This window comes from Acartia tonsa, chromosome 5 (assembly GCF_053477335.1).
Source record: "Acartia tonsa isolate MP-2025a chromosome 5, ASM5347733v1, whole genome shotgun sequence".
NCBI classification, from domain to species: Eukaryota; Metazoa; Arthropoda; class Copepoda; order Calanoida; family Acartiidae; genus Acartia; species Acartia tonsa.
Genome location: NC_137264.1, coordinates 36,173,511 through 36,191,707, shown reverse-complemented (window position 1 = coordinate 36,191,707; position 18,197 = coordinate 36,173,511). Strand labels below are relative to the sequence as shown.

At 32.3% G+C, this 18,197-nt stretch overlaps 1 protein-coding gene across 2 annotated transcripts; it reads right to left on the bottom strand.

The window, feature by feature from the left end:
- Positions 1 to 6,824: 6,824 nt before the first annotated feature.
- Positions 6,825 to 18,067, bottom strand: LOC145319393 (uncharacterized). Of its 2 annotated transcripts, none has more exons than XM_080161510.1 (4): positions 18,013 to 18,067; positions 9,297 to 9,435; positions 8,913 to 9,021; positions 6,825 to 8,826 (listed from the first exon to the last, which is right to left on the bottom strand). In XM_080161510.1, the coding sequence occupies exons 1-4, from the start codon at positions 18,056 to 18,058 to the stop codon at positions 6,892 to 6,894; spliced, it is 2,229 nt and encodes a 742-aa protein (XP_080017636.1). In that variant the 5' UTR covers positions 18,059 to 18,067; the 3' UTR covers positions 6,825 to 6,891. The 2 variants fall into 2 exon arrangements, with proteins under 2 accessions (XP_080017636.1, XP_080017635.1); XM_080161509.1 differs by lacking the exon at positions 18,013 to 18,067 and adding an exon at positions 9,902 to 10,020.
- Positions 18,068 to 18,197: the final 130 nt, after the last annotated feature.

The window sequence follows — 18,197 nt, the reverse complement described above, 5'->3', positions numbered from 1 at the left end:
GTCAAATATATTCAAACATATCTACCGACATAACCACATAGACATACAGACATAGTCAAATATATTAAAACATACCTACAGACGTAAACACATTGACATACAGACCTAGTCAAATATATTCAAACATACCCACAGAAAAACCCAGTCACCCTGGAAATAATATGAAGCTTGCCTGTAAATGGAGAATACTAATGGTTCAGTCAGGATATTATCGAAATCTAAAACAATTTAAGAACCATAATATCCTTATACTAGATTACTGGATGTCTGTTTGTGTGTTTTTACCGAAGGATCTTGATCGGGATCTCCTTAACATGGTAGATTTTCATAGGTCCCGGGAAGGTTTATAACTATTTTGGGGGAGGGTACCACCACCCTCCCAAGAGAAATCACAAAAAAATTTACGTTGCTCGATTTAACAAAGAGATTTCAATGAAACATTAACGTCAAGCGCAACATAGACATATTTTAATGTAAAAAACACATTTAGTGCCTCTAGATGCCTTTATAGGATTACCAACCGGTTGTTGGCTACAAAACAAACTTATGTAAACATCAAATATTTAAAAAAGATAGTTTACTATTCATTTAATCTTACGTGATCGTGACACAATTTATTTTTGTCAAATTTTTATTCGAACATCAATATAACGTCATTTAAATATTTAAGTAATATAATATAACAAAAAATAAGTAAAACAATCTCTAAATATGTAATTTATATTTTTTTTATGAATACAATATTTTTTAAAAAGATTAAAATTAATTACAAAATAAATTAGAATAAAATTGAGACACCTAGCGGCAACTTTTTACACTTTGTATAATAGAAAATTCGGGAACTTCTGTGAGAACTTGAACAAATCCCAATATTACTCATAAAGCCCAGCTAAAACTAAAGTAGCAGGATGAATGTGTGCTAGTGTACTATGCAGGCACATTTAGATCTCGAAAACGGCTGCAGACTACTATCCACAATTTTCTTAGATTCTTGGCAATGGTTCAGCCGGGTTTAGACTATTTAGTAATTCGATTCTCCTAATAGAGTTATTTAGGCAAATCTAGAGGAGTGGGCAAAAATGGCTTGGACTGTCCCTGGAAAGCTAACAAAATTAATTTTTAAAAATAATTGAAAAAGTATAACATATAAAGTGTATAAAGTTACTTTATACACAGACACGTACACATATACATATACACTTAATTTACTCAACTTCACATAAACACAAAGCTACACTAAAATACCATTTCACACACACACTGATAATTCAACACCCAAACCAACTCACATAAACATACCAATTTGCACACACACACACACACACACACTGATATTACTACACACAAACAAACACATACAGACATACCAATTTGCACACACACACACATACACTGACTGACACCGTTGTACACACACAAATAAACATTGAAGTACACAAAATCACAAACACAAATAATCTCACAAGACGCACACTTACACTTACACCACACAAAAACAAAGGTTACACTCAATAAACACCTAATACACATACACACACCCACACACATGCAAACACACACACACACACAAATACACCCACACATTATAACTGTTTTAATTAGATGAAATTGTAAAACTAATTAGCGAGACTTACCAAATGAAATTTAAATTAGTATTTTAATATTCTACAATGTCCCATTTAACCAGGGATCTTAAGGGATATGACCATTGAATATATAAGATACCAATGTATTTTATTCCTCAGAACAACCTCTATACCCCCACAAGGTAAAACAAATGAAATATCTCCTAAGGCATTTCTTCAAGAAGCTATGCCCGGACGAACTGACCAACCAATTTTAGACTGACTCCGCGGATATCAAAATGAAAAATTATATTATTAAAACCAGTTTTGTTAGTCCCAAGAGGCCTAAAGCTGAAACCGGTTCTAATCCATATAAATCTGTTTCGGAGCCATACTGCTTACTGGAGAAGTACTGAGAAGAACTTCTTAATCCTTTAAAACATACAATTTGTACATGTCTATTAAATGAACACTAACAGGCTATGGCGTATTTATTGTCAAAACTTTGTAAAATAATTCAGTGCCTGGTAGCCTCAGCAAAGTCAATGTCATAGCCTAATTAAGCCGAGCAGCTCAAATAAATCATCCAATAAGCCAAACAGCCTTAATACACAGCCACCCAATCTTCAATCAGCGTAAGACATCCACATTAAAGCCTCTATTTAAAGACTTCAGCCACCTTCAGTCACACTTCACCCCAGAATTCCTCAACCGCAGCCAAAAATTTTAATTTAGCTTTCCTCAGCCAATTTTTATGAGACAACCCTTATATAATTGTACACCTAATTGCAATTACAATCCTTTACTTTGAGCCACAACTTTCAACCTATTTTCATTGTTTAATCAGCATTAGTAAGTTACATGAGTAACTAATAAAGAGGAAAAATTAACCCCTTACTTTGAGCCACAACTTTCAACCTATTTTCATTGTTTAATTAGTATTAGTAAGTCACATGAGTAACTAGTAAAGTACAATTACAATTTCTTACCAGAAACCTAGTTTCATCATTTAATCAGCCCTAGTAAATTATATGAGTAATTAATAAAGAGGAAAAATTAACTCATTGTAATCAACCTTTTTCCATTGTTTAATCAACATTAGTAATCTTTTTTTTATAAAATAATCATAAGCATCACAACCCCTTACTTTAAACAAGAATGCTTTGATTCCATTTATGTTGTTTTATAAGCATTAATTACCCAAATGTGTATTGGGTGTTATAAAAATTGAAATAATAAACTCTTAATTTACACTTGTTTAATTATCTATAAAAAAAATTGAGGAGATATTCTTACCATTAGTTAAATTATATAAAATTTCTGTGTTGAATGCTAAAGGGCCATTATTGTAAAGATATTTTCTAGTCTCACAATTATACACAATTTTAGGTCAATTCTAGATTCCATACAAAGATATTTGAGAAAACGATTCATTCATTTCGGTAGTCCTTTCAGCGAGAGAAAGGGGTAGGACACAAATATGACTCTTTTGTATTTCTCTTTGAATTAATGGTTAGAGAAAACTAGTTGGGGAAAATAAATCTTGTTGAAATTATACCTCTTTCCCTAATACTTACATGACCCTTCTTTAACTTCCCCCTTAATCTCTTTTACAGCAAAGCTACTCTATAGTTCATTTATGTTCGTTTGCATAAATGCATGGAAAGGTAAAAGGAAAAATAATAAGATAACGTTATTATTAAGACGAGAAAAAATAAAAATATTCTCTAATGCTTCACCATGAAGAAAAAACATAACTAATTTTGCAAATCAAAAAAGTAAAATAGTTACTGTTTCAACAAGTATGACAACATTCATATGTAGCGAAATCTGCACAGACAATTAAGCACATGAAAGCCTTTCTACTTAGCTATATACTCTAATGGCCAGTAAATCTCATTTTGCATAAGAAAGTCAAATGTCTCACATTACATAACTGGCGGATGGACTGACAGTCAATTTAACATATGGAGTAAATGCTCATTGCTCATTAATTGCAGGAATCTCCACAAAAATGGCAGCTATTGGATAGACGTACATTACGAATTATTTGATATTTTCTCTATTTTAAAACTATGGATATACATCAATTTCATTGTGAGCCTAACTTATTATGCCACTATTGAAAATGAGTGTTCTTGTCTAACTAATACCCCTAGAAAAGTTGTTGATAGAATTTCTATTGTATACTTTTCTCCAATCAACGTGTAAGTAATTTATATCAGGGAGGTTGGGAACATGGGGCTGTAAATTATACTGGTACCCAAAGTATTTTTTTTATAAATTCTCTCATTTGTTGGCCTAAAAAGTTTGGGTATGTTAATTGAATCTTAATTTAAAAGCTAACAGTAGCCAAACTTTTCAAACAACGTTTTTAATCTACAAAAGGGATTATTTTTTATCCTTACGTGACTTATTCGTCCATTAACATCCCTGATATTCTCATCATATGATGGAAAATATTTTCTATAAGCCTTCACATGACCTTTTTTTAAATTGCAAGTGGCTTAATATTATGAACACACTTACATTTTAAATATAGAGTGAAGCAGCTTATTGAGTCTCCAAAGAAATGGCCCAAAGTTTACAACGCATTATAAGAAAGGAATATGACGTCAATCGGCATAGTACGGCCAAACGTGGGAGCATTTGTCCACTTATTTTGGAAACACTATCAGCTGCTTTTGAAATCGGTCAAAATCATACTAGGATTCACTATTACACAAATCAATGTAATAATTAACTGCCATTCAATATGTAAAACCTGAATTGTTAAAATTATAAAATTACTACGCTATCCAGGTAACATAAAACTGTTTCAATAATCCACGTGCACGGTTTGAAATCGATAAGACGATTATAACAAGCCTAAAAGAACCTAGCTCTGGATTATGTACTTTTTATATACGGAAGATAAAGAAAGTCCCTCAAAAAATCACCATGTTACGTCATAAAAACGAGAGATTATCTATCTCTTTTTTAGTGGTTTTCTTTACCACTCCTCGTCCCTCATTTTTATGACGTCATTGAGGGACTTTCTTCGTCTTCTATATAATAAAATATTTTTATGGAATACATTATTTGAATTACATATTCTGTATCAATCAATGGATTGGCCAATATTATATTATATACACTACTTTCCCAGTTTTAATATTGGTAAGTGGACTTTAAGCACAAAACTTTTGATACACAAGAAAGTTTTAGCAGTTCTATAACTGATTTCTGTCGAGTAAAATAACTAGTTTTTTATATCTGTCTCTCCCTCTGTCTGTCAGTCTTAAGTCAGGAATGCTAGTTTTATTTTAATATTTTCCTAGTTTTTTTGACGGATTTTTAAAAGAAATTAATTGTAAATTTACTTTGTATACCTTGTACGGGTGAGTTTGTTCTTCTTAAAAAAAGAAATATATATCAGATGAGTTGTTTCATCTTTACAGTCAAAATACCCAGAATATTAAGTTAAGTAACAATCAACACGATGATTGCATGACCTTTGTATAAGTCCTAGCTGTTCATAGTAAGGAATTAAAGACATTAGTATGTAGAATGTGGTCAAAGTTCGAACCCGACAACAAGAACTTTTTTATTAAGCCCTAAATATTGACAAATTGTTTTGTTGGGTTCAGATTTCTTGGCTATTTTAGAAATTGAAGGAGGACAAAATTCTATACATTTTTGTATCAAAAGTTTACAGTCTTTCATACTATAAAAGTGGCGCACTCTCTTACACACATACACTCACAAAAATTTTGATCACACACACACACACAAATTGTGTGTGTGCTGTGTGCTAGGGAAGAAAGGGGACATTACATAAAATATTAATACATCACTCTAGAAAATAAGACCACCCAGCCCTCTCCCCTTCCCCATCAAACCCTCAAAAATTCAATGACAAAAGCATAAGTAAATCTTTTGACAAAAAAAAACAATTTGATTTATCCAATTATTTTATTTTTCAAAATTGCAACTTCTGTATCATCATTGGGCAAGAAAAATAGATGCCTCTAGTTTGAACCATGTAATAAATTTTTAGTACCCAAAGTTTTAAGCCAACAAATAAGAGTACGTGTTTGTAGATAATGCTTTCTTTTAGATAGACAAACTTGTTCTAGTAACAGTAAAGCTCTGCTGCTAAAATGAAGGTTTGCCTCAAAGCACAAAATTCTGAATTTAATTGAAAATATGGGGTACGGTGGGGTACTTTTTCGTGTTATTGCTATTAACATTAGGTTAGGTTATATTGGGTATAGGATAGCCCCGTATGTATTGAGATAAGAATAAAAGAAAAAAAACTCTCCCCTTCCCCCCACATAATTAAAATTTATTTAAAACAAAAGGATAAGCCTCTAAAAGCCTCTAGGAGCACTTTATGTGATGGGACGGGGTTATTTTTCTTTAGGAGGTTGGAGCTACCCTACTCAAAAATAATAATAACCTTCCCTATATCTATTTGAAGCTTCACTGTAAAGAAGAATCATATCGGTTTAGCAAGATCCTTCGCTACAGACAAAAAAAACTTACTACTTTATATAATAGGATATAAGGATATGACAGGGTTTTGTGTGCTCGCTAGGTTCATTGAGGAAAAGCATTGCTACATAACTGAGACTTTAATTCTGTAAAAAATAAACATTTCCCTCTATTCGTGAACATACCAACACTGAGAGACATAAAGTTTGTTTTGTCCAATATGTTATCATTATTATAATTACATCAGTGTCAATGTTGCTTTTTTTGCTCACATCTGTCTTTTCTGCTACAATACAATTAAAGCTGTGCAACTATCTTTATTGGGGGGGGGGGGGGGGGGAGGGGGGAGTGGTTGGAATATTAAAACCACCGTAAATCCTTATATAAAAGTAACAGAATCTATGTCTATCTGTCTGCCTGTATTGAAGGATCTCGCTTACCGCTGACGCGATTTGGATCTCCTTTACAGGGTAGCCTATTATAGGTACTGGAAAGGTTTATAACTACTATTGGGGAGGGTATCACCAACCCCCCCCCCTCCCCCCAAGATAAATCGCTCAGAGAAGAATATCCTTCAACCCCCCAACCCCCCCAAAAAAATCAACCCCCCCCCCCCTCAAGTGCCTCTAGAGGTCTCAAGGGGCGTATTTGCTATTTATAAATTAAGAAAAAATAAAGTTGAAGAGCATTTAAATTTTATATGAGAATGTTAACCTATCCTCAACACGCTAAGTAGAAACCCTCTTGACACATGTAGATTCCCTAATTTATATAAGATTAAAAATTATTTTAGAATTTATTGTATTGAATATAGTGATAGATATAACTATGATGGTTATAAATACAGTTACTATGGTCTATTTACAAGTACACCTCTCATTTGCCAGGATGCCATCTCACCATAATGGGCATAGGTGTTGTTATTTCTTTTTACTGAGTACAGGTTTGTATCGTAGGATAAAAATGATGGGGGAATCAAACCTTGATCCTCGGGTCCATACAGGCAGGGGGGTAAAGCTAGGTATCCAAGCTCATCAAATACTTCATGTGACTTTCCATAGACAGGATCATGTCTGCAGAGTAACTCATTTGTATCAGCATTGTATAGTTCCATGGAGATACAACTAGGGGCATGACAGTGTCCAGCAGCATAAATTATGTTAATTCCATCATATTCAGTAGTGTTGCCCCAGCATGAAGGATTCTTTCTAACATCACAATCATTCATCATGTCCCTAACAGTAAAGTTAGATTTAATCTCATAAACACAGTTTTCAGCAGGAGTGTCCTTATTACATTTGATAACATCATACTCAGTTGACCAGGCCTCTGTTTGCCAGTACATACGTACAAGATTCTGATGGGATGGGGTTCCAAAGATAGTATTCTCTGTGTATTCCTGGAACCAGAATCTAAATTTCATGTGATAGGTCATCTCTTCCTGAGGCTGTTCTTGCTCTTTGTCAAGGAGAACAATTTGATGATGACAACAAGCAAGACCACCCTGGTAGGTATCAACAAAACAGGTTGGGTTCTTAGTAGCTAACAAGTCAGACTTAGGTTCTGGCAGACAGTTCTTGGAGAAAGGTACATTGTTAATTGTGCCTGAGACTCCCTTGTAACATATACAGGTAGGGCTTCCAATTGAATTTAAGTTCAAATTTCCTCCTGCTTTTGTAGTTCCATGATAAGCATATGTACCATCTGTTCCACTCGCAAAGATCATTGGTAATGATTCCATGTTGAAATCAAAGGTTAAATGATCAACTGTTTTTCCAGTAAAGTCTCTATCCATGACAACAGTTCTAACACCATCAGTGACCTGATTTGACTTTACTTTGATAGATGATTTGAGCACAGATCCTGGAGCATGGTTGGCAAGCTTACGTTCAGATACATTTCCAGTTCCATCAACTACTATTGTGTAAGGAGTGTCAGACATAGCAAAGTTGGAAGCATTAAAGCCAGCACCAAACCATTTTCCATCTGGACCAGACATTGTAATGGTAACTGTTGATGTTGATGAGTCAAGATCTAGTTTGACACTTAGTTTTGATGGGTTTGAAACAATTTTTCCTGACTTCAAACTGCCACCTCCACAATTGACAGTGCTTGAGGACTCAGTGTTATAGAACAGACTGGTCTTACCATCTGCTCCAGTTATGGCAAAACATCCTGAAGGCTTGGAAATATCAGATATTTCTTTACTTACAGTTATGCTAGAAATACCTACATTGTCGGCAGCATCAACACATTCTTTCAAGTTATGGACTTCTGTTTTGCATGTGCCTTGAAGAGTTGTTTCATATGAGACACTTATATTCTTCTCAATCCTGGTGGCACAGGGGCACTCCAGAAGACCACTGTAGCTGGCATTAGGAGGAGCAGCAGAAGATTGTGGTAAGATATCTGGCTTGAAATCTGTTCCATTATATTTTCTATTTCTAGTATCAATCTGCATAGGTTCAATCTGGAATGCAGTTGGTGATTCAATCAGCTGTGCCATTCCCTTTGGATATCCATGGAATGACTTTCTCCATTCTCCACCATTGCCCTCTGAAAACCATTGTGATACAGGAATACCTGAATCAGGAGTCTCATCAGTTACATCTTCGCGCAGAAAGGAATGCCAAACATTCTGACCATAAGAGTGGCCAACCTTGTGGGCAATATTTGCTGGAACTTTTTTCATTTCAGAGTTGGCACCCATGAGGTAGGCTTCGAAATGATGATTGTAGGCCCAGGTGATTGGCACTGATTGGTCTCCATCTTCTTTTTTGAACACCTAATTTATATTAATGATAGATTTGATAAAAAGATATTTAAAAAACACATTATTACATTGTATTTTAGTATAGAAAAACATTTCACCTGATCTGCTTCAAATCCTACAATAGCCATAACCTTGCCATCAAACCTCTTCACCAGAGCAGGATCTAGCGGAACAGCTTGCATCATAGTCCAGTAAACTTCAGCATATCTGTGATATGGTGTATCATAAACTAAATTCAGTGGATTTAAAAAAATTGTATTTTGAGTCAATTTAATCCAGAAAAAGATATACATAAATTTTATCAAAACCCTGTTAAAATCTAATACATTTAGTAAGTGAAACATTTCAAGTAATTTTATTAACTTTTATATAAGTCACTTTGAATCTCATTAACAACCTTTACGAAAAATCCTCTAACAACCAATTAAAAAATTAACCAATTTAATGTTGTCTTACTTTGAACAGAAAGAATATTAACTTACTTAGTGGTGATAGGTGGAGAGTAGACATCAAAGTATTCGACCCCATCATAAGAAGAGTAGTCAGTATTGAAAGGTTTGTCAGGATTAGGATTGTTTGACAACAGGTACTCTCCATTCATATTCTCCAACTTTTTGGAGCCTAAGATAAGAAAATATGTTAGTTAAAAAGCCTTTACTTTTAAAATTTTTGAAAATAGGTAATTTTCCCAAATATTCCTAGCTGGCACAGAAAACATCCACTTTGCAAGATAAAGGGGAAAATATAGATAAGTAGAACATGACCACAAAAAACTACCCCCCCCCCCTCTTTTAATTTTTTTTCAAAGTAAGATGGTGGTTTACATGCTTGACTAGGCTAAATTGAAGGAAACTGCCACAAACTTATAAATTGCTTGAATATTTCTCAATGAGGGTTTGCTTAAAAAAAAAATACCATAAAATCTCTCTAGAATAGGTGAGTTGAATTCAAAAATTTTAAAAAAGACTTATGATAGACTTTTCTCTTCCATCTTACCAACAATGTACTTAGTAAAAGCCCAATTAAAATTATAATAAAATACAAATAAAGGTTATGTTTTTTATCTCTTAACGTCCCCCTCACATACCTTTAAAAGTAGGATTTCCATAACTGTATATTATCGTTGTCAAGAATAATAAAAACAGGAAGATTGGACGCATTTTGTACACAGACTGACCTTATCTTCTGGTAAACAAGATATTTATACCCGGCCAGAAGTCAACCTTTTTATCTATATTGTTTATTGTTCTATTTTTTATAGCACAGTTACTCAATAAATACTTGTGGCTCTCTGTCGTTCGGTTATGCTTTCTTCTCTAGATGCCCAAATTTTTACCTTTAATGCTTAGGAGAAAATTACAAATATAAAAAGACAAAGTATTTTGCCTTATATAAATCTTAAGGAGAGAAAAAGATGATTTTGTCCTGCTCAAATCCATTATGAACATAAATGCAGTTACATACATAAGGACACGTAGGGAATACTCTATCTATATAGTAACTGCGCTACACAAATTATTTAGAAATTTATTGTTGATTATTTTTTATGCCTCATATATGTTCACTATTTTTTTCTTATGTATGATTACCTCCTTGTTAGTAGTGAAGCTACTCTATAATTCGAAATCAAATCAAATTCAAATTCAAATATTTATTGGGACAAAACAACATATACATTTAATATTCAACATTCATAAATGGTAATTACATTGCATTAAGAATTTATTAATAAACTATTTTTATAAACAATGAATACTATAGGTTTAACACAATATAATACAAGTATCCAAGGACTGAAAAACGCCTGAGGGCGGTGTTGACAGCCTTTTAATTTTAGACTTCGATTTAAATGTTTTTTTTAAGCGGTCTTTTTATATAAGTAATATATGTACACTATATACAGCAATATGCAAGGAAGGATGTTTCGGAAAAGTAGGGGGGGGGGGGGGATAGGAAAGTGGAGAAAAAATAGGGTCTCTGTGCGATTATAAAAAATGTATATATTTTAGGCAATCTAAAGGTAAGCTACAGGTTGACTTGTACAATCATAGATTAATGTTAAGGTCACAGGAGGGACACAATAGCCTGTCACAGGCAACTACAATACTGTCTAAAAGCTTTCTTTTCAATTTTTTATAAAATTTAAATCTAGAAGTTGCCTGTTCCACTATAAAGCTATTGTTAATGAAAAACGCATTCCAGGTGGCTGGAAGAGTACAAAGTGGAAGATTGTTAACCAAGTTTAATCTGGCAAATGGGATGCTATAATCTTCTTGGTTTCTAAGTCTAATATTACCCTGGGACATATGTCCTCGTGTTTTCCACATGTTAAAAAATGAGCAAGGGGCTATGTTAAGTTTAAATTCATACATGAATTTAATTCTAAAGTATTGCACTAACAATTCAAATGGTAGAATTTTCATTGTTTTAAATAGTGGACCAGTATGGGCTATATAATGAGAGTCTGTAATTGCTCTGATTGCCATCTTTTGCTTGATTTCAATAGATTTTAAGTTACTTTCATACGAGCTTGAATAAATCAAAATTCCATAGATTAAATGACAATGAAATATAGAATAGTATAAGGTTTTAAGTGCGCTCCTAGTTAGAATTTTTTTACATTGTCTCAATATAAAGAGAGCTCTTGAGAGCTTTTCATTTAATTTCTGTATATGATACTTAAAATTAAGGTTAGGGTCAAAGTAAACACCTAGAAATTTTATGGCTGGAATTTCAGATGCATTGTTGACATAAGCAATGGGTTTGATAAGGTCAGGATTAGGATTCCTTGCACTAGAATTATTCTCATTGATATATAAATGAATATCATCCCATTGTATTGATCCTAAAATGTCCGTCTGTTAGGGACAAAGTGGGGGAAACGTGATTTTCTCGGCTCCTATTAAAGATAGACAGCTGAAATTTTTAGTGAAGATTACTATGACATATGTGCATCTAATCTATACATTGTTTTGTCCATCTGTTAAGATTTGTATATTGATTGGGGTGCTAGATCGATTCCTAGTTTTTCAAGTTTTCATGATTAGCTCAACTCCTGTTCAAGATAAACGGCTGGAATTTTTAGGAATTAATTAGGTCAATATTCTACATATTTTCACCAAGTTTAATAAAGACTTGCTATTGGTTGGGGTGCTAGATCGATTCCTAGATTTTACGTTTTTTTATTTCTTAGCGTAATGCTTCAAAAGACATTATACATTTTTAAAAGGTTTCGTGATTTATTCCATTTATGTCTTTTCAACATTCTCAAAAGATAATTTTTTCCAGATGTCTAACAATAAATTTTGAGCTTTGCTACCTATGGATGTTGTCACCCTTGTTAATTGTTTATTTGCTCTATGGAGATTAAAAAAAAACTTTGGAAAAAAACAAAATTTTCATGTTTATTTTAGGTTAGTTAAGGATTGGAACATCACTGGAGGGATAGTACTAGGTAGGGATAAGGCTCCGCAGTAATATAGGCCTCTTCAGAAATGGGAAGACGACTTTGGTAAATACAAAGATGTAACTGAACATGGAAATAAATCAATAGGCCCTAGAGAATTTTAGAGGAGTTTTTAACCTTTAAAAATGATTTAAAGTGTACAACGTTTAAAGTTTTGGAATTACTGCGCAGTAACAACAATGTGATAGAAAAAGATAACAGGATAATAAAATGTCTATTTGAAAACAAGGATGACATCACATGAAACGGTAGGACAAACACTTGTATAATGTCAGATCTCAATAATCAGAATATAAATGTATAAAATTCGTAACAAAATTAAAAGTAAATTTGTTGAAAAACTACTGACATGTTTAAGGACATACTTACATTATAAAGGCCTAACATTTATAGGATGTACGGACATTCTGGTAAGGAATACGATTTCTAAATCTAACCTAACTACTACAGGAATCACCATGCAAAGTTTGAAATCGATAGGACAATTCTAACATGACTAAATTAACGAAAAGAGATAACAGTTACGGACGTACGGACGGACCAGTCCTAATTATAGAAAAGATTCGCTTTTAAAAATAGTAAAATAGTTTGTTTACAAGGGAAATTTCTATAAACTAAATGTGTACATCTTTCATTTATGGCTTTTTTAAGATTTTCTACGTGATGACTTTTTATTGGTTTGTTTAATCTAAAACATTACAGATTGTTGTTACTAAACCTGTAAAGGATCTAAGTTTTCTGTTTTTCATCTTAAATCATGAAAAATTAAATCAATATTCCTCCCTTCCAAACTGACCAAAAAGCATTGACAAAATATTCCAATCTAATAATATCACAAATATGTTTATAAATTGATAGAGAGATATATTGGACAGCCCCTTACCTACCTTCCCTCCCCCTCACCCCTTCTGTTAGCTAATGGATATTTTGGATGCTGTGTAAAACTCTATTGATAGTTTAATGTAAAGCTTTTAGAAAGACACTTTAGGCACTTCCTCCTTTACTCACACAAACCAGAGATGCAATATTTAGTAGACTGGATATTTTAAAAAAAAAATGAAAATGTCTACTCACTTAGTTATATAAATCATAAACAGATATAGAGCATAGACCAAAACAATTACATCCAGCACCAAATTGTTTTTATGCTTTTACATTAAGTTATATGTTTAAAGAAAGGGTTGGTTTCACACCTTATACCGTGGGTAATAGAGGGTATAATCGAAGTTATTACTTTAACAACAAGGATGACACCATCCATAAGTAGAGAATGGACAAATGAAAGTTATAAAAAAAATGTTCAGTAGTCATATAAAAGAATATATTTTTTTATAATGTGCAAAAAAAAACGAGGAAAATCATGAAACCTTAAAATAAGGCTTATGCCTTTTGAAGCATAGCCGACAAACAGACAGGCAAAACAATATATAGACTAAATGCGCATATGTAATAGGAATCTTCATAAAAAATGTATCTTTAATAGCAGCCGAGAGAATCACATTCCCCCCATAGCTTTACGGACTGACTGACAGACTAATAAACAGACAAAGTAAATCATAGAGTAGCCTCTCTACTAAAAAATATATATTTCATTTAAAAGGCGATTTTCAGATTTGGAAAGGGCATTTGATTAAACTATTTCTTACAACTTTAAACTTAAATTCTTCATCAAAATGTTGTTAACTTATTATAGCTTCTTTTTAACAAAATTTAGTTGATTTAAAATAATTATCAGGTAATCTAAGCTTATATTTGATCTATGTTTTACTGCCCGAGATACAAAGGATGAGAAAATGATTTATAAATGAAATATTTTGCTTAAAATCCACCTTTTTGCAATCTACTCACAACCCTTTATAGTGCCTGATGCTATTTTGAGGTTGTTGGTTTATTAGAGTTATTGTAGAGTGATAATTGTATATATTTTACTTCTTTAATTGTAATACATGAATTAATTAAGAAATTAACATAAATTCATCAATAACCATACATTTCAGGTGAATCCTATGGCAATTAACATCCTGATTACGAAGTACAACTTACACATTGAAACTAAAAGAATTCATCTAGAGGTCCTAAATGTGATTGTGCATGCTAATGAGTTGGTTTGTGTTTGTGTGATATTAAACCCCGAACCACTTCATTATGCAATCTACATTTTCCTGGATATTTTGTCTACGGTAGTCCATAAGTGTACAGCTTTACAGTACATTGTTTCTATTTGTTAAAGCAACACGTATGATAAAAGAAAAAGATTCTTTTTAAAGTAAAATGCTTATATTTCAATCAAAATCTATATTTTTTTATTTTTTACCGATCCACGTCATTATGCAAATCAAAAGAAAATCAATGAGAAAACGTTTGTTTTGCACTTTTCTCCAATTTTAAAAAATGATTCTGATAAAATAGCAATATTTTAAGGGATTTATGCATTAATTATAATGAAAAACAGTTTAAGGTAGATTTTAATGATTTTTCTAAATAAGAAATAATTGAAAAAAAGAAATTCTATCCTTATCTTTTTAGAGGACAGCTGCTGACCCCCAGTCTTATGGATGAAGCTAAATACATGTTAAAGATAAAAATTACCCTGAAAAGTATACAAAAATGTTTTTTGATGTGTTAAAAAAATCCATTTTAAAATCTTGATTTTGAGGATGATGGCCTTTAAGATGCTCTTACTGGTGGTGAAGGTGAGCTAAATTTTATCTAAGTACATGACCATTACAACAACTTGTCTATTAACCTATGTACCATTTTTTGTAGTCATAGCAGCCTCCAGTGGAGCCTCTCGACATGAAATATAACCATTATCTAAAAACTACATTATTTACTTTATGAATTTTAGTAATTAAAGTTGCAATTTTTTTCTTTTTTAATATTGCTTGGCTGGAGGCTGCTATGACTACAAAAATTGGACCATAGTTCAATATGTAAGTTTTCTTCAAGGGCATGCACTTTGATAACATTTAGCTCACCATCACCACCAGTAAGAGCATCTTAAAGGCCATCATCCTCAAAATCAAGATTTTAAAATGGATTTTTTTAACACATCAAAAAACATTTTTGTATACTTTTCAGGCAAATTTATATTTTTTACATGTATTTAGCTTCATCCATAAGACTGGGGGTCGGCAGCTGTCCTCTAAAGTGATAGGGATAGAATTTCTTTTTTTCAATTATTTCTTATTTAGAAAAATCAATAAAATCTACCTTAAACTGTTTTTCATTATAATTAATGCATAAATCCCTTAAAAAATTGTTATTTTATCAGAATTATTTTTTAAAATTGGAGAAAAGTGCAAAACAAACGTTTTCTCGTTGATTTTCTTTTGATTTGCATAATGAAGTGGATCGGTAAAAAATACAAAAATATAGATTTTGATTGAAATATAAGCATTTTACTTTAAACAGAATCTTTTTCTTTTATCATATGTGTTGCTTTAACAAATAGAAACAATGTACTGTAAAGCTGTACACTTATGGTCTACCGTAGACAAAATATCCAGGAAAATGTAGATTGCATAATGAAGTGGTTCGGGGTTTAGAATATCTCTACTTTTATACATATGCAAATGTTTTTTAATGAACTTATCAAAATTTCGACAACCATTTGTATTTCCCTACAGATTTCCATCTGCTTTTTTTTATCTACGGTAGGTTTTTATAGATTACAAGGATGACAACATCCATAAAAGCAAAGCTTTGTAACGGAACATGATATTGTTTAAGGACATACTTCCCTTTTAGGACTTAAGAATAGAGATACTTCGCTAAATAGATTGTACTTTGTTGTCCTAGGAATCAGTATTATAAAGTTAAATGGACGTACGGAAATTTTAGTAAAGATTGTAGAGTTGCTACGCTTTCTAAATTGTGCCTAACTACTACAGAAATAACCATGCAAAATTTGGAATCGACAGGACAATTCTAACCTGTTTAAATTAACTAAAATAGCTAACTGTCCGTGACGAACGGAGGTACGGACTTTGGGACGAACCAACCCCCCTAATTATAGAAAAACTTCGCCATTAAAAAGGAGTTTTTACGAGATGAAATAAATTGAATCTGTTTCAAAATAAAACATGTATGTTATAGGTTATCATTGAAACCTCACATATATTCTATTTGAAAGCAGTTAACGTAAATCTAGCTATTGAAGACTTACTTTGAAAGTTTTATTCTCTAAAACAAATTTTAACAAGGATGACAACATCCATAAAAGCAAAGCACTGACATTACCACTTGTATAGTGTCAGAACTAAATAATCAGAATATAAATGTATAAGAGTCAAAGCAAAATTATAAGTAAATTTGTTGAAAAACTGCTTGATACAGGATAATGTTTATGGAAATAGTTACATTTTTAGGATTTCGCTTATAACACTATACTTTGTTGTCCCAGAAATCGATATACCAAAAATCAGATCAATCGGATGATTAGATCACATAAAAATGTGTTGCTAAAAAAGTAAAAAATCAACATGTTTAAAATGGTTGTACGGACATTTTAGTAATGATTATAGAGTTGCTACGCTTTCTAAATCGTACCTAACTACTAAACTATAGGAGGTTTTATGAAAATCATGATAAAAACTACAAAACTAATTTACAGCTTCCAAGAAAAGAATAACCTAAAAATCATAAAAAGAATGTATAAAGAAATAATATACATAGATTTTGAGGTAAAATTAGTTAAAATGCACAATGTCTGAATGTGATTATCAGTTTAATCCTCACACAAAAGCCCTCTATTTAAGTTTGCAAGTCCTTCCTTTCCTAGGATGTTGATTCCTAACAGCCATAAGATTCTAACATTATTGTAGCTACATGTTATTTATAAATAATGAATTTCTTTATTTTTATCTCTTTCCCTCCCAGTTCATATTTTGCTATTCTTTCGTCTTTTTTTTTTGTCGTTTTTGTTTCTAATAGCGACTAGCCCTTAGGGTCTCAAGGAGCTCTTTAGGTGAAGATGGGTTAGGAAGGGGGAGAGTAATTATTTAATTTCACTTTTCTACTTTTTTTCTTTATCTTTTCCTCTTTTTCTCCAACCTTCTCCTCTTTTCTTTATCTCTCTGTCGGTCTCGCTTACTCTAATAAATAATAAACGCTGCTTTTATCTGAAGATTTGTAAGCAAGATTGTAAGCACACCTAAATTGGGTTGTGATATGTTATCTAGTAAATCTTGTAATTAAACTTGGCAAATCCTGGAATTAGTTTCTCCAAAGAACATATTCCAGTAGTATTCCTGTAATTGTTTAGTGGACCACATCCTCACATAATCTTGCGCCCCTCCCCCCCATTTTCCTATTTTTAGTATAAGTGTAGTAGTTCTTCCATAATTCATTATGTCTACCAGACCCCCCCATTTTTAATTTTTGTTTAAAAAATTAAATTTTTTTTTTGTGTGGGGGATTTTTTTCTAGGGGCGATTTCTCTTGGGAGGGTGGTGGTACCCTCCCCTAAAATAGTTATAAACCTTCCCGGGACCTATGAGAAGCTACTCTGTTAAAGAGAACCCGATCGGTTCAGCGGTTAGCGAGATCTTTCGGTACAAACACACAGACATCCTGTTACTTTAGTATAAGGATTGCCGTAAACCCAAACCAAGTGTCAAATCGATGGGGCAATTTTAACATATTTAGATTAATGAAAAGAGCTAACCGTAACCTATTGACGGACTCAGGACCCTAATTATTGAAAATATGCGCTTATAAAAAATATTAACCTGAAAATAATTGGGAAATATAAAGAAATACATCTGTAATCCGCATTTAATATCTGAAAAAAAAATTCAATAAAATTAGTAAAGCCTAAAAAATACTTAACTGAATTTCCTCTTTAATCTATTGTTTTTCTTGTATTTAAAATACACAACTAGACATTTAATTAACTACAAAATAACCCATCAAT

What these genes read in the sequence shown, in the direction of transcription:
- LOC145319393 (XM_080161509.1), bottom strand. Translation starts at nt 9,974, where the DNA reads ATGCGTCCAATCTTCCTGTTTTTATTATTCTTGACAACGATAATATAC. An exon ending in TCTCCACCTATCACCACTAA is followed by an intron (nt 9,022 to 9,296) that starts GTAAGTTAATAT and finishes ACCATATCACAG; the next exon opens with ATATGCTGAAGTTTACTGGA. An exon ending in TAGGATTTGAAGCAGATCAG is followed by an intron (nt 8,827 to 8,912) that starts GTGAAATGTTTT and finishes AATATAAATTAG; the next exon opens with GTGTTCAAAAAAGAAGATGG.